The 15,000-nt window shown below is 43.4% G+C and overlaps 3 protein-coding genes across 3 annotated transcripts in view; all 3 read right to left on the reverse strand.

Annotated features, from left to right (window-relative positions):
• LOC134197641 (phospholipid-transporting ATPase ABCA3-like) overlaps nucleotides 1–5,059 on the reverse strand; it is a 19,422-nt gene extending 14,363 nt beyond the window's left edge. The window contains exons 1-4 of the mRNA XM_062666987.1: nucleotides 4,131–5,059; nucleotides 3,281–3,591; nucleotides 3,038–3,210; nucleotides 1,335–2,399 (exon numbers count right to left, since the gene is read on the reverse strand). Of these exons, the coding sequence (XP_062522971.1) occupies nucleotides 1,335–2,399; nucleotides 3,038–3,210; nucleotides 3,281–3,591; nucleotides 4,131–4,980 (2,399 nt within the window). The 5' untranslated portion in view covers nucleotides 4,981–5,059. The remainder of the gene's footprint in view (nucleotides 1–1,334; nucleotides 2,400–3,037; nucleotides 3,211–3,280; nucleotides 3,592–4,130) is intronic.
• Nucleotides 5,060–7,231: 2,172 nt separating this feature from the next.
• Nucleotides 7,232–9,730, reverse strand: LOC134197172 (phospholipid-transporting ATPase ABCA3-like). The gene is made up of 2 exons (XM_062666447.1): nucleotides 9,216–9,730; nucleotides 7,232–8,423 (listed from the first exon to the last, which is right to left on the reverse strand). Exons 1-2 carry the CDS (start codon nucleotides 9,429–9,431, stop codon nucleotides 7,791–7,793), a joined length of 849 nt encoding a protein of 282 aa, XP_062522431.1. The 5' UTR covers nucleotides 9,432–9,730; the 3' UTR covers nucleotides 7,232–7,790.
• Nucleotides 9,731–9,904: 174 nt separating this feature from the next.
• LOC134197175 (growth arrest and DNA damage-inducible protein GADD45 alpha-like) lies at nucleotides 9,905–11,135 on the reverse strand. Its single transcript, XM_062666450.1, has 5 exons — nucleotides 10,898–11,135; nucleotides 10,722–10,832; nucleotides 10,532–10,655; nucleotides 10,387–10,470; nucleotides 9,905–10,312 (listed from the first exon to the last, which is right to left on the reverse strand). The coding sequence occupies exons 1-5, from the start codon at nucleotides 10,945–10,947 to the stop codon at nucleotides 10,169–10,171; spliced, it is 513 nt and encodes a 170-aa protein (XP_062522434.1). The 5' UTR covers nucleotides 10,948–11,135; the 3' UTR covers nucleotides 9,905–10,168.
• Nucleotides 11,136–15,000: the final 3,865 nt, after the last annotated feature.

Consider the following 15,000-nt stretch of genomic DNA (forward strand, 5'->3'; position numbering starts at 1 on the left):
CTTTACTGCACAGCTGCGGAGGAGTCTTGCTTCGGACAACAAGTCGCAGAGCTTACACAGGAATGCATCCATCTCAATTGAAGGTGGCTTCGAGCAAGCACCTGAAACAGATGCGAGACATTACCGTACGTGTTGCAGTTCTCTTCGTGTGCAGTCCTGGAGCAGGAACCCTATGCACGGGCAGTATTGCCGTCTCACTGAGCAACCACCTGTGGACATGAAAGAGACCTGCGGATGGCTAAAGGCAGCAAATCTTTCTGCTGCAACTCAGGGACTGGTTGTTGCTGCTCAAGACCAAGCTCTTCGGACTCGGTACTATAAGCGCAAGAGTTTACATCATGATGTCAGTCCTACTTGCTGCATGTGCAGTGTAGGCCTGGAAACAGTTGACCACATTGTGGCAGGCTGTAGTGCTTTGGCACCGATGGACTACACTGATCGACACAATCAGGTGGCCTCCATCATTCACTGGGATGTTTGTCGCCATTTTGGGGTTCCAGTGGAGAGCAGATGGTACCGGCATCATCCTGATAGGCTTGTGGAGACGAATGACATGACTATGATGTGGAATACCACCATCCCCACTGCCAGAAAGATCAAAGCCAATTGTCCAGACATCTGTCTCAGAAATAGGAAGACAAACACTTGTCTTCTTATTGATATCAGCTGTCCTGCTGATGGCAACATTGGCAAGAAACATGCTGAGAAGTTGGCGAAGTACAGCGACTTGAGGGTGGAGATAAGCCGCATGTGGCATTGTCAAACACTGGTGGTTCCGGTGGTCTTGGAAGCTTTGGGCACAGTGCACGCAGGTATTGCACGGTGGCTGGACATTATTCCAGGTCATCACAACCTGCAGCACTTACAGAAAACAGTGCTTCTGGGATCTACTCGGATCCTTCGTAAAGTCATGTCTTCTTTCTAGACAGCCGTGATGGTCTAAGTACTTCTGAAGCAGGGTTTGCTTCTGGTACTTGTAATAGACTTTACAAACCAGACTAATCTGGTTGAGCACGACATTAAATTAAATTTAAAAATATCAATAAAGCTAATCTCTGTGTCATACCTATGCAGCTTGATTCACATCCACCATATTAAACATAGGGGACATTTTATTTGGTCACGTGTTACGTGGTTGCCTAGCAGGTTGTATGTCACGTGACCAGCACACACTATGTACCTAGTGCCTCACACGTCGGTAATTAATGTATTTCTAATCATATATAATAATTAATAATTCAATGTTAATTAATATATATTATATTATATTAATTATATTAAATTAATTTTTATAGAAAAATATATCAATAATGCTATCATTGTGTCATACTCACGTGCTGAGATCATCAGCTATTTCCTGTACTGTCCTTGGCAATGGATAATTCGTTACGTTAATTGTATGTTGACCGTTGCTGTAAACGCCCATAATTGCATTGTCAATCAATGTGAGAGCAACTTCAACGGCATGAAATGCTTGATTATTAAACCAAGCGGTCGTAGACGTGTTCCCAAACTCATCCGATTCAAATGAGCCGGCAATCAGATACTTATTATTGAAGCTAAATCCGAGTCTATTTCCTGTTTGCCGCGCGTATTCTGAAATGTCCTTGCTGTCACTCACATTCACAGGTTGTGTTTGAGTCCCAGAAAATTGGTCAAAATAAGTGTCCGACAAACGAGCGGCTAGAGATGCATCAGACCCACTCGATGTGTTGACATGCATGAGAGCATACGTGTTCTTGAATTGTTCGGTAGAGAGAAGACGAGGTGGAGAGTCCACTGGACCTGGAACTGTCTTGGCGAGAATCAAACCAAAGAGAGTCCAAGTTATTGGAAGAAGCAGTTGAGTGAGGATTGCCGCCTTGTAGCGTTTGCTGTAACAAAAACGTTTGACAAACATTGCATGAAACTGCTGGAGCATCAAACGAAATCCGGAGTTCAAATGAGATTTCTTGGTCGTGAAATTGTCGACCAAACTTCCAGACATTTGCCCGTTCATTAGAGGTGGATCCTTCGATGTTATGTGAGACTCGGTATTGTGAGTGTTGTTTGTGCTCTCACTGCCGTATGTATGTTCGCTGCTATCTGTGATGTCATACTGCTCTCCCACCTTGAGGAATACTTCTTCCATGGTTGTCACTGAAACACCGAAGCTTCCAACTCCGAGCTCTTTCTGTTTGGTTTCCAGTTCGGTGAAGAGTTCCTCGAAATGTGAGACCATATTGCGAGGTAAGATGAAAGAGAGTTCGCTGGCATGTTGAGACTCTATTTCTGCTGTAGGAATGTGAGATGAGACGACCTTGTTTAGAGCTTTTATGTCACAATGAGGTTCCCTTACTACAACCATGTGATAACCCACACCGTAATTTGACTTCAAAAACAATGACGACCCACAGCATCTACAACAACAGATACACTAATGATGGCAAATTGATAAACAGACAAACAAGCAGACAAATAGACAGGCAAACAACAGGCAGACAAACAAACAAACCGGCAGACAAACAAGCAGACAAACAAACAAACAGACAAACAGGCAGACAAACAAACAAACAAACAGACAAACAAGCAGACAAATAAACAGACAGACAAACAGACAGACAAACAGACAGATACACAGACAGACAAATAAACAAGCAGACAAACAAGCAGACAAACAAGCAGCAAACAAACAGACAAACAAACAGACAGACAGACAAACAGACAGACAGACAGACAGACAGACAGACAGAAAGACAAACAAACAGACAGACAGACAGAGAGACAAACAAACAGACAGAGAGACAGAGAGACAACAAACAGACAGACAGATAAACAGACAGATAGACAGACAGACAGAGAGACAAACAAACAGACAGACAGACAGACAAACAAACAGACAGAGAGACAAACAAACAGACAGACAAACAGACAGACAGACAAACAGACAGACAGACAAACAAACAGACAGACAGACAAACAAACAAACAGACAGACAGACAGACAAACAAACAAACAGACAATCGAAGAAACAGTTAAACAGACAAGCTGTCTTCACCTAATCTGTCCTTGAGCCATTATGGCAATTCGATCACCGAGAAGGTCGGCCTCATCCATGTGATGTGTTGTAAGCAAAATCGTCCTTCCCTGTTTGTGCTGAAACAGCAGATCCCACGTGGCTCTCCTCGCTGACGGATCCATTCCAGACGTCGGCTCATCCAACATCACAACCTGCAGACACAAAAATGTTGCATAAAGTTACCTATCACTCACAGACAATAGACTACACAACTCATTCTACCTTCGATCCTGCAACCAAAGCGATTCCAACTGATAGTTTACGTTTCATGCCACCTGAAAGTGTCTTAGTCTTGTAGTCCTTTTTGTCTTCAATCTGCAGTGCTTGTAGCATGTGATCTACTTCTCTGTTAACGTCACTGCCGCTGCATCCCTTCAGTCGTGCAAAGAACCAAAGATGTTCGGACACAGTCAGAGCGTCGAAGAGAACGTTATGCTGTGGGCAGAGACCGAGACTCTCGCGTACTCCAGCAATGTTTGTAGAAATGTTGCAACCGTTTACAGTTGCAGTGCCAGATGTGGGTGGAAAGAGACCTAATAGATTGATAGAAATACGAGTTAAGAGTAAATGATAGTAACAAGAAATCAATCAATGAACGAGACAGATAGAAAAAAGAAAAGGTAAAAACAAAATGATAGAAGACAAACAATATGCATGTACATACACACGCATGTTTATGTGCATGCCCACACATGCGCACGCACACACACAACACACACACACACACACACACACACACACACACACACACACACACACACACACAAGCATGGCATGTACACGTGCACAAGCATGTACACACAAACACACACACACACGTACGCGTGCGCACACACACAAACACACACACACACACACACGTAAGCGTGCGCACACACACACACACACACACGTACGCGTGCGCACACACACACACACACACACACACACACACACACACACACTGAATAAACGATACAAGTAGACAAACACACAAACACAAACACAAAAATTACTAATATGATAAACCAACACAACCTGCTACACTACTGTAGACTATCCTGTCACTCAACACCCCAAACAGCACCAGCACCTGTTAGTATCGACATTAGCGTCGTCTTCCCAGCTCCGTTATGTCCCAACAAAGCCAATATCTGTCCATCAAACATGTTGACAGACACGCCGTCTACGGCCACCTTCTCGCTTGTTGCTCCTCTATTGAACACCTTGCGTATCTGCCTCACCTGAATGCCTGCTGGTAAACCCTCGGGTTCCCGTTCGAAAAGCCCACTATGCGTACCCTGAAGTAACGGAAACGTTTCCTCAAAACGTTTGCCAGATGACCGTCGATTACCAAACCAATACGATGGCTGGAAAGGGAAATAGAATTTCTGAGGGATGCCATATTCTCCTGGAAAGACTGCCTCAACGTACCACATCACCAACCAATAAAAAATCGTGTCGACAATAAACATAGCGAGGACCATTGAAAACGTGAGGTCGTCATCAACAGTAGCCGGATCGTAGATGTTATCCCAACGGAGGCCGACGCCACTCCCTTCAAACGATCCTAACAACTGAGCACCGAACGCCATGTTTGTGTTGATCAGTAGTGACGGTCCAAGCTTCTCTGATAGAGACAACGTGCTGTAGTTTTGAAAGAGGAATTGATACGGGACGTACGTCAACAGCCATGCTAGTCCACCAGCAGCAGCACCCCACACGGCGCGTCTGAAGAAGACGCTAACGCAGAAACAGAACGAGATAATGCAGATGACATACAGGAGGAGATACACAAATATCAATGACATATCGCTATGAGTCAGAACATTTCCAAATTTGAAAATGAGAGTGATGATGATAACGGAGATGAGGAGGAAGAGGAAACAGCGTGTGAACCAGGCGGACCAATGAACCCAATTTGCCAATCCCATCATCTTCATTGATTCCTTCAACCGTCTCTCCTTCTCGTGCACGAGTTCCCTCACGATAGACAGAGCCGTGAAGACGTACGCCAGCACGAGCAACAACGGCAGTCCGTTCTGAATTGCGTTGACAAATCGATCGTAAATATACTGAAAATATGGAAACCGTTGAATGTAGATGGCCGGGTAATCGGACACCTCGAAATCACTCGCTTCAATGACTAGTGATTTATCAATCGCCCATTGGATAGCCGAGAAGCTCTCACGATAGTAACCCGGTTGACCGCCGCCACTCCATTTTTCATCTCGTGGCACCTGCAGTGGATGAAGAGGATATGCAAGCTGTGTGAGCCACGTGTATTCCAAAGAATATATTTATATTTTGTGTCTGTCTCTGTCTATCCACCCATCTGTCTGCTGCTTGTCTGTCTGTCTGTCTGTCTGTGTGTCTGTCAATACGAATATTGTCTGTGTCTGTCTGTCTGTGTGTGTGTCTGTCTATCCATCTGTCTGCTGCTTGTCTGTCTGTCTGTCTGTCTTTCTGTCAATACGTATATTTTCTGTCTGTCTGTGTGTCTGTCCATCCATCTGTCTGCTGCTTGTCTGTTTGTCTGTCCATTCATCTGTCTGCTGCTTGTCTGTGTGTCTGTCTGTGTGTCTGTCTGTCCATCCATCTGTCTGCTGCTTGTCTGTCTGTCTGTCTGTGTGTCTGTCCATCCATCCATCTGCTGCTTGTCTGTTTGTCTGTCTGTGTATCTGTTCATTCATCTGTCTGCTGCTTGTCTGTGTGTGTGTGTCTGCCTATGTGTCTGTCCATCCATCTGTCTGTCTGTCTGTCTGTCCATCTGTCCATCTGTCATATATTTTCAAACATTGAACTATTATATACCATCTAAGCAAAGCAACTAAATACTACTGTCCGTCTGTCTGTCTGTCAATAAGTATATTTTCTCTCTGTTTGTCTATGTGTCTGTCCATCCATCTGTCTGCTGCTTGTCTGTCTGGCTGTCTGTCTGTCTGTCTGTCAATACGTATATTTTTCTGTCTGTGTGTCTGTGCATCTGTCTATGTGTCTGTCCATCCATCCATCTGTCTGCTGCTTGTTTGTTTGTTTGTCTGTCTGTCTGCCTGTCAAAACGTATGTTTCTGTCTGTCTATGTGTCTGCCCATCCATCTGTCTGCTGCTCGTCTGTCTGTCTGTCTGTCTGTCCGTATGTCTGTCAATACGTATATTTTCTGTCTGTCTGTCTGTCTGTCTGTGTGTATGTCGGCCAGTGTTCTCGCCAGTACCGTCAGTACCGTCATTTTGACGGTTGGGAACCAAATCGGAAAGCCTTAGCATGCTTATAGTGTGAGATCACGAATCTAGCTAAAGACGTTAGTGGTCTTGATGGTCACAAAGTTGCTACAGAACAATACATATTCTCATGTCATCCAGTAATCTTAGAAAGTGCATGGTCTCTTTGTTGGTGTTTAGTTGAGGTGAATTCCTGTTGACCTTTCACACACAGAAGTGCTAATGAGACTGTGGTTGCAGCACGTGTGTTCTACTAATTGCTGTTTACCTTCAATCTCATGTTTTGTACACCCTTAGTCTTTTAGATCAGCTCATAATATTCCAGTTTTATTAAGTCAACTTGTCATTGTAATAATATGCTGTACATCTGTCTGTCTGTTTGTCTGTCTGTGTTATGTTTAACAAGGTTATGTAATGAGCTTTCCAACAAGATCTGAGTGACAATAGTCTACCAATTACGCAATAACTTCAAGACTTTACATAGAGTCTGACATTTCGTTACAGTTACAGATAGCTAACTGCACTTCATTTTAAAATTGTAGTTTATACAGACATGGGCACAATTATGGAGCCACCCCCATATCAGCTGATGCATGGAAATCAAAAGAACACTGAAGATCTGTGAATACACCTGCTGACCCGCTGATTCTACATCAAATCATGCTATTTGGGTATTTATATTGTTCTGATTGGACATTTTGACAACCCGTAGCAACAAAAATATCAAGAGAATGACCAGACTAACCACCGCCGCCATGCATTACCATGTCCAACCCGCATCCATGTTGTGATGTCACAAGAGCAGACTCACAATATTCAAGTAAACTGAAACGTATAGTCTCTATTTAATCTTCGAGTATTTCTTCTGACATAAACAAAGTCATTTTATTTTTAGAAGCTTTTTGAAAATGATTTTGATTATTAACTTTCAAATTTACTGGTTGAACTGACATCATGCAAGAAGCAGTCATGTATCTCAACAGGTCAAACATCACCTCCAATCTCAGATATGAGGATGGCATAATCAGAGCCATTACCTTACCATTATAACTTGTTTTGAATTTACTAAAAATTGCAGCTGTCACTGTAGATGCATGTACTTGCAGTGTCTGAGAAAGTCCAATAACTTTTTAATCTAAGTCACATGCTCAGGGTGGCTCCATAATTATGCCCATGTCTGTATCTATCCCATTTGGTCTCACCTATGGAACATAGGATATCTCTAACTACTAATATACATGCATCTGACTCTAATACAAGTAGAGAACAGATAAAGTAATTTTATGATGTCATTACTAAAAATATGTCAACATCAAACATTTGATGACATCATTAATTGACGTTATTATATTTAATGACGTCATATCGACGGTTGGCTAAATATCCTGGCTAGAACGCTGTGTCCATCCATTTGTCTGCTGCTCGTCTGTTTGTCTGTCTATATGTATATTTCTGTCTGTCTGTCTGTCAGTGTGTCTGTCCATCCATCTGTCTGCTGCTTGTCTGTCTGTCTGTCTGTCTGTCTGTCTGTCTATCTGTCTGTCAATACGTATATTTTCTGTCTGTCTGTCTGTGTGTCTGTCCATCCATCTGTCTCCTGCTCATCTGTCTGTCTGTCTATACGTATATTTTCTATTTGTCTGTCTGTCTGTCTATATTTTTCATCTCGTAGCACCTGCAGTGGATAAAGAGGATACGCAAGCTGTGTGAGCCACGTGCATTCCAAAGACGGATCCGTGTTAATCCCACTGTCCTGCGTAGGATCAAGAGCACACAAACGCGGCCGAGAATTAAGACGTATTTGGTAGTCAATATTTACAGGGAGAGTCTCTGCATTGTCAGAAAACTTGAAGACAACGGCTCCGAGATAATCCGAGTAATTAAAAATATCCAATTTGTTGATTCTATGAAACGACGCATTGTTGTTCAGCTCGACAAGGTAGTTGACCATTTCGGTTTCATTTTTGAACGGCTGAGCTTCAATGATGGAGGGAACTTGTGTGGCATTGATAATGATGTCCATAGCTCTTGTCATGATTCGTTGAGTGAGTGTCGTGTTTGGAGTAAATGCAAGCTTTTTTGTTTTGTTAAACGGCGGTGTCTCCAGCAAGATTGGGAGGTCGACCCCAAAGTCCAGCCATTCTTTTGCCTCGTTTTCACTAAGCTGTAAGAAATAGAAATATGATGTAGAAATGAATAGAAATATGATGTAGAAATGATTTTTTAGATGCAAAATGTAATTGTCTGACTGAATAGCTAGCTGATGGTATGCCTTGTTTTTATATTGTGTCTGTCTGTGTGTCTGTCCATCCATCTGTCTGCTGCTTGTCTGTGTGTCTGTCTTTCTGTCCAACTGTCCGTTTATCTGTCTGTCTGTCTTTCTGTCCAACTGTGTGTGTGTGTGTGTGTGTGTGTGTGTGTGTGTGTCTGTCTGTCTGTCTGTCTGTCTGTCTGTCTGTCTGTCTTTCTGTCCAACTGTCTGTCTGTCTGTTTATGTGTCTGACTGTCTGTCTTTCTGTCCATCTGTCTGCGTGTCTGTCCTCCATCTGTCTGTGTGTCTGTCTGTCTGTCTGTATCTCTGTCTGTCCTCCATCTGTCTGTGTGTCTGTCCTCCATCTGTCTGTGTGTCTGTCTGTCTGTCTGTCTTTCTGTCCATCTGTCTGTCTATCTGTCTGTGTGTCTGACCGTCTGTCTGTCTTTCTGTCCAACCGTCTGTTTATCTGTCTGTTTGTGTGTCTGTCTGTCTGTTAACAAAGTAGCTAAGTCTGTATCCATACCAAATATCCTCAAGTAGCTATTGTCACTGTCTCTTCCCGAACACGCAAATTGCCCAATTGCCCACGCCCACAACCAGCACATGATCGTCATTATTTCACGTATATTATTATTATTATTATATTATTATTGTTATTATTAATATTAACTATTTTTTTAGTTTTTGATATAATATCCTCACTCCGTCTGTTGGTCTAAACCTCGACCACGAGCAGCCTGCATCACTAATGTTCGCACATCTCGTTTCCTCTTTCAAGTTCGGATTTGTTTTGATAACGGCGAGAATTAGGATGAAAAATGTTGGCAGAATGATCTCAAATGCCGTAGAAATCGGTCTGCGTTTCTGTAAAACGTAGTTCTTCCACAAAAGAAGAAAATATTGACGAAACTTCACCATACAGACGATCAAGCGCTCAACTCGTGACTCGGTAACGCATGTGACCAAAGCACGCACGCGTGGGCAGATCTGGCATTTTGAAGATGACGTAACGAAGCGGCAATTTCACTTACACACGCGCGCACGCGCGTACAATACATGCGTGCGTGTTTTGGTTTCAAGGTTATACGGGGTGTTACATGCATGCGCGCGTTAGTCTACGCTTTTGTTGTGATACCTACGCGCGCGCGTTAGTATAATAACCTAAACCTTGACGTAACAATTACGTCATCAACCAACTGACGTTGTTGCTTAATTAAGTTAAGTTAATTAATATTCTTGTTGATTGGGTATGTGTATATGGTTGACTCTTGATTATTTGCATGGTGTATCAGTTGATTGGAAGTTAGAAACAAGAAAACAATAATTTAATTTAATTAATTAATTGACAATGGAGTTTCTTCAAATTCAGTACACTCCGCCACCCAATCCAATCGTAGCACACTTTGTACATCTATTGTTACTGTTGCTACCATACTATACTTCTATACAAACAAATTGCTACAACGTTACCAATACAAATATCACCACACAATGTACGGGACGTACACAGCAGATCATAATGCATAAAAGGCAATATTGCAAATGCATACTCAACTAGCTGCAGTATTGCAGCTTGCAACAATATGTCACACAGTGACGTACTTCCTTTAGTTCTATTGCTAAATGTCCATACATATTCAATCACGTGACCAACATCACTCCACACACGAGTTGCCAACACCAATCTCCGACTCAGCCTCCACCCTTTCACGCAATCTGAGACTCGACTTGGACACGAAACCTCCCTCCTGCATACAGTAGCTCCGCAATATAGCAAGAGCCTTAGAATATTTGTCTCCCTGCAAGATGACCATATATGGGCATAAGCATAAGCATATATGTGTACACAAGGGGGCAGCGCCCGCACACGTACCGTGATCAAAACACAACCGCGTCGTGCTCGACTTTTCACGCTCGACTGCCTCGTCCATTTTGCAAGCAGCAAACTGCTGTCGACCTGCAGCATGTGACGCCACCATAAGCAATAGAACAGACTTGACATGCGCACTGCAGCTCACCTTCAATAAATGCACGCCGTACTCAATGCAAAACGCCTCGATCAACTTGAAATATATCTGAACAGCAGGATCGCTCAACTCGCTGTCGCCGGTCGCCAACACGCACAACGCAGCATCGACGTCACTACACAATACGAGCATTGTTACTTAACTTCCGGCCGTTTGCAACACAGTCGCATGCAAGACCGACCTTTCCAGAGCTTCAGCGACCGCACCAACACCGCAGATGAGATTCGCTTCGTCTCTCGCAGCCGTGAGCACGTGTCGAACGCAGTCGGACAGCATCGATCCGACACTGACTCTAGACAACAATGTAGCAACATCACAACATGCCACAACACGCCCGCTGCTGCTGCTGCTGCTCACTTTCTCAAGCCGTCCAGACGGACTGAAGACGCTCTCCTTGCACGAGTCATCGCACACGCTTAGTAGCAGACTAAATGTAGTGAGTGGACGACACGCGGGTTTTTATATAAACCGGATTCCGATGAACTTCCGTTGCACTTTGCACCGTCACCCTCAAGTCGCAGACTGCAACGTGTGATTGTCGAGACGAGCAGCAAAAATGTGACCGACTCCTTGTAGCAACAGCTGCACACTCACTCTAGATGTGCACGGACGAGCCTTTGAATGTAAATACGGAGAACACGGATGGTCACGTGACTTGCGGTTCCACCTATTGGTTGTGTGGGTCACGCCCATTTGCGACCTCCGTAATTAGCGCGGTTGTAACGCACGTAGATGGTGCTAATTAGCGACGTCGATTTTGGGTGTTGCGGTTGTCGGTTAGAGAACTTCCGATCCACTTGGTGTCAGGTCGTGCCACATGTGCACTGGTGTGTACGTTTACGTACGGCACGTGACCACAGTTGCTACACTAAACAGCCATAGTGGTGGATGATCTGATTTCTAGTGCGTCAATTAAGGTTTTGGTTCTTGGTACAGAACCACCGTGATCGACGCAGTTGGGTTGCTTGTTGCCTCATAGAGGACGTCGACACAAAGTAAATCCTTTCTACTGCACGTTTCTAGTGCTGATGACCTAAATAGGCCAATGGTCACAACCTGTTGTATTCAGATTATGTGGGATATTTGGGAAAGTGATGAAATTATATATAAACATGAAGGTAAGTGTCCTGGCTGGCAATCACCAGGATGTGTTTCAAAATAGATTTAATTAATTAAACCAAAGAGTCAGTTCTAATATTTGATGTGATTGGTTGGACTACAGATACTAGGTTGCAACATATCATTTCACGGAAATGGTCGGATGTTGCAAAGTACAATCGAATATTTTATACTAATACAGACAGACATGGACATACATATGGAGCCACGACTTTCTCAGACACTGCAAGTACATGCATCTACAGTGACAGGTGCACTTTTTAGTAAATTAAAACAAGTCATAATGGTGAGGTAATGGCTTGTGCCATCCACATGTCTGAGATTGGAGGTGATCACGTGTGACCTACATGACTGTTCTTGCTGTCAGTTCAATCAATTTGAAAGTTAATAATGAAAATCGTTTTCAAAAAGCTTCTAAACAATAAAATGACTTTGTTATGTCAGAAGAGACTATAGTTTACCTGCATATTGTGAGTCTGCTCTTGTGACGTCACAACGTGGATGGTTTAATTAATTGGACATACATGGTAATGTATGGTGGCGGTGGCTAGTCTGGTCATTCTCTTTTGTTGCTGCGGGTTGTCAAAGCGTCCAATCAGAACAATATAAATACTCAAATAGCGTGATTTGATGTAAAATCAGCGGGTCAGCAGATATATTCATAAATTTGAAATTGTTGATTTCCATCTGTAGCAGAGTAAGGGACTTGGGACTACCCCTAGTACTCATTAGCATACGAATAAAATATGACACTATATAGTACTGTGGCATGTGGTTAGCCAGTCTTGCGTAGTCTGGTGTAGTAGTGCGTAGACTCTGTAAGCGAGCTGCAATAGAACCAATATATAGTCGGTAGCGACACAACACCATGCCACAGCTGATAAGGGGGAGAGCTCCATACTTATGCCCATGTATGTAATTATTGTGTGTACTAAAAAGTGTTATCAGCATTTAAATAATTTATTGCATCAGTGGAGTATGAAGTTTAGAATACACGTAGTGTGTCTAGGTAGTCGGAAAGAACTGAAATAATCTGATTATTTTCAATTGCTTCCTCGCTTCTAATTAGCTTTCCTGGACCTGGACATGCTCAGCTGCTAGTGTAAATTGCCACTTTGTCTCTTGCCCTGTTGTGCCTAGAATACGTTTCCCGACAGTCTCATTGTGCTGATGCTGTCTCCGCAATATACCTCTAATTTCCTGTTACATGAGCAGGCACTTGTGTAGCAGACTATATTGAACGGAAGTCATGTTGCAAGTTGCATGCAACATGTGTTCTCACTAGAGGCTGGTACACAGTAGTACAATCACAGACCACTATCAGAGTGCTAATTAATTAACGCATAACATACACTGGCATTTCCGTTATTAAAAGGTTGCTACACACGTACATGCAAGTAGCCATGTGTATGTACCATGTGCTGATTGATTGGCATGGAACAGTGAAACTGGATGCTTGGTGTACAGAAGCCAAGTTAGTCGTTTTGTAGAATTTGTTTGACTGTTTTATGTCTCGTTCGAGTTTGTCTTTTGTCTAGAATTGTTGTCTCTCTTTAGCTGTCAATCTGACTGTCTAGGTGTGTGTGTGTGTCTGCTGTCTGTCTGCTTTCCTCCTGTCTGTCTGATTTCGTGCTTCGGTTTGTGGAAGTGAATTTGTCTGTGACTCTGTTGCAGGTCTGCTTACTACTCTACTGGTTCGTTGCGCGTGTACATGTATGTACATGTTGTGTTCTTGAGACAATAGGAATTTCGAAATATGTATACTCTAATACAAAGCACACTAAGAACTACAAACGTCGTATCAACTCAACTCGCACTCTGTCTCTTACTCTATGTAGCACCGTTTATATACCTGTTAGTTAGACGTTCTAGAAACATCTAGAGAGCTAAGGTAACTACCCAGTACCGGAACTAACTGGTTATAGCTACTACGTGTCAATGTTCCGGAAGTTTCCAGAACAGTACACAGGTACACACGTACTCACACACACACACACACACACACACACACACACACACACACACACACACACACACACACACACCCCCAACACACACACACACACACACACACACACACCAACACACACACACACACACACACACACACACACACACACACACACACACACACACACACACACACACCACACACACACACACACACACACACACACACACACACACACACACACACACACACCAACACCTACACCAAAACACACACACACACACACACACACACACACACACACCAACACCTACACCAAAACACACACACACACACACACACACACACACACACACACACACGCACGCACGCACGCACGCACGCACGCACAAACGGGTATGCCCTTCAGAAAATTCCGAAGATAGCACCCCTGCCTATTTCTAGGTAGGGACCACGGCGTTACTCGGAGTTTTAACGAACCCCTTGATAGAGCAGACTTTGGCGCAGCCGCGGGATTGGACCTCAAGTCCACACGTACCTGTATGCTGCGTAATCTGCCAAGCCAGCGGTCTAGTCCACCCCCAGTCAAACACCAGGTACTCATTTATACTCCTGAGTCAAGAGAGGCAATTGTGTGTAAATTTCTTGCCCACGGAATCTCAACGTCCCGGATGTTTCTATTCTGTAAATGCAACTCTCTAACCAACTGAGTTGTACAGACGACACACACACACACACACACACACACACACACACACACACACACACACACACACACACACACACACACACACACACACACTTCAATAAAGGATTAATTAATTTACACAATGGGAAATCTACCTTTATTACTACTAGTAGTCCCCATTGCATCATCAGCGACTAGATATCTACCACCCAAACCCGTCAACATTTAAATGTCAGTCTGACAATCTGATCATGAAAGCAACGTTTGGGCAATTCACTGTGATATGAACAAGACAAGTAGAGGAGATGTTCTCTGCAAATTGGTTGAAGCATTAACTAACAGCAAAGCCTTGCAGCTAGAACGTAGAAACAAAGCTGAGGATCTGTGAACTCGTAGCTAGTCAGTGCATTTTTGATTTTTTATTGGTCTAGTGTTCAGGCTTTCATTCAATTTGCAGAGAACATCTCTCTTCTTGTCTCACCCAAAATCAAAATAAATTGCCAAACGTTGCTTTCAGTTTAGTCAATTCGTCAGCCAACAGGCAGAGCAATACTCGGCAATTGAAAACGTCTTGCCAAAGTGTCTCAAAATATGAGACAAGCTGCCTTGCATCATCCGAACAAACAGTGGAATTACCGACTGAGCTGTGAGTCAAGCTACAGCTTATATATACACCACACACTGGTGGAGTAGGGACTGTAC

Source organism: Corticium candelabrum, chromosome 22 (assembly GCF_963422355.1).
Source record: "Corticium candelabrum chromosome 22, ooCorCand1.1, whole genome shotgun sequence".
Lineage (NCBI taxonomy): Eukaryota > Metazoa > Porifera > Homoscleromorpha > Homosclerophorida > Plakinidae > Corticium > Corticium candelabrum.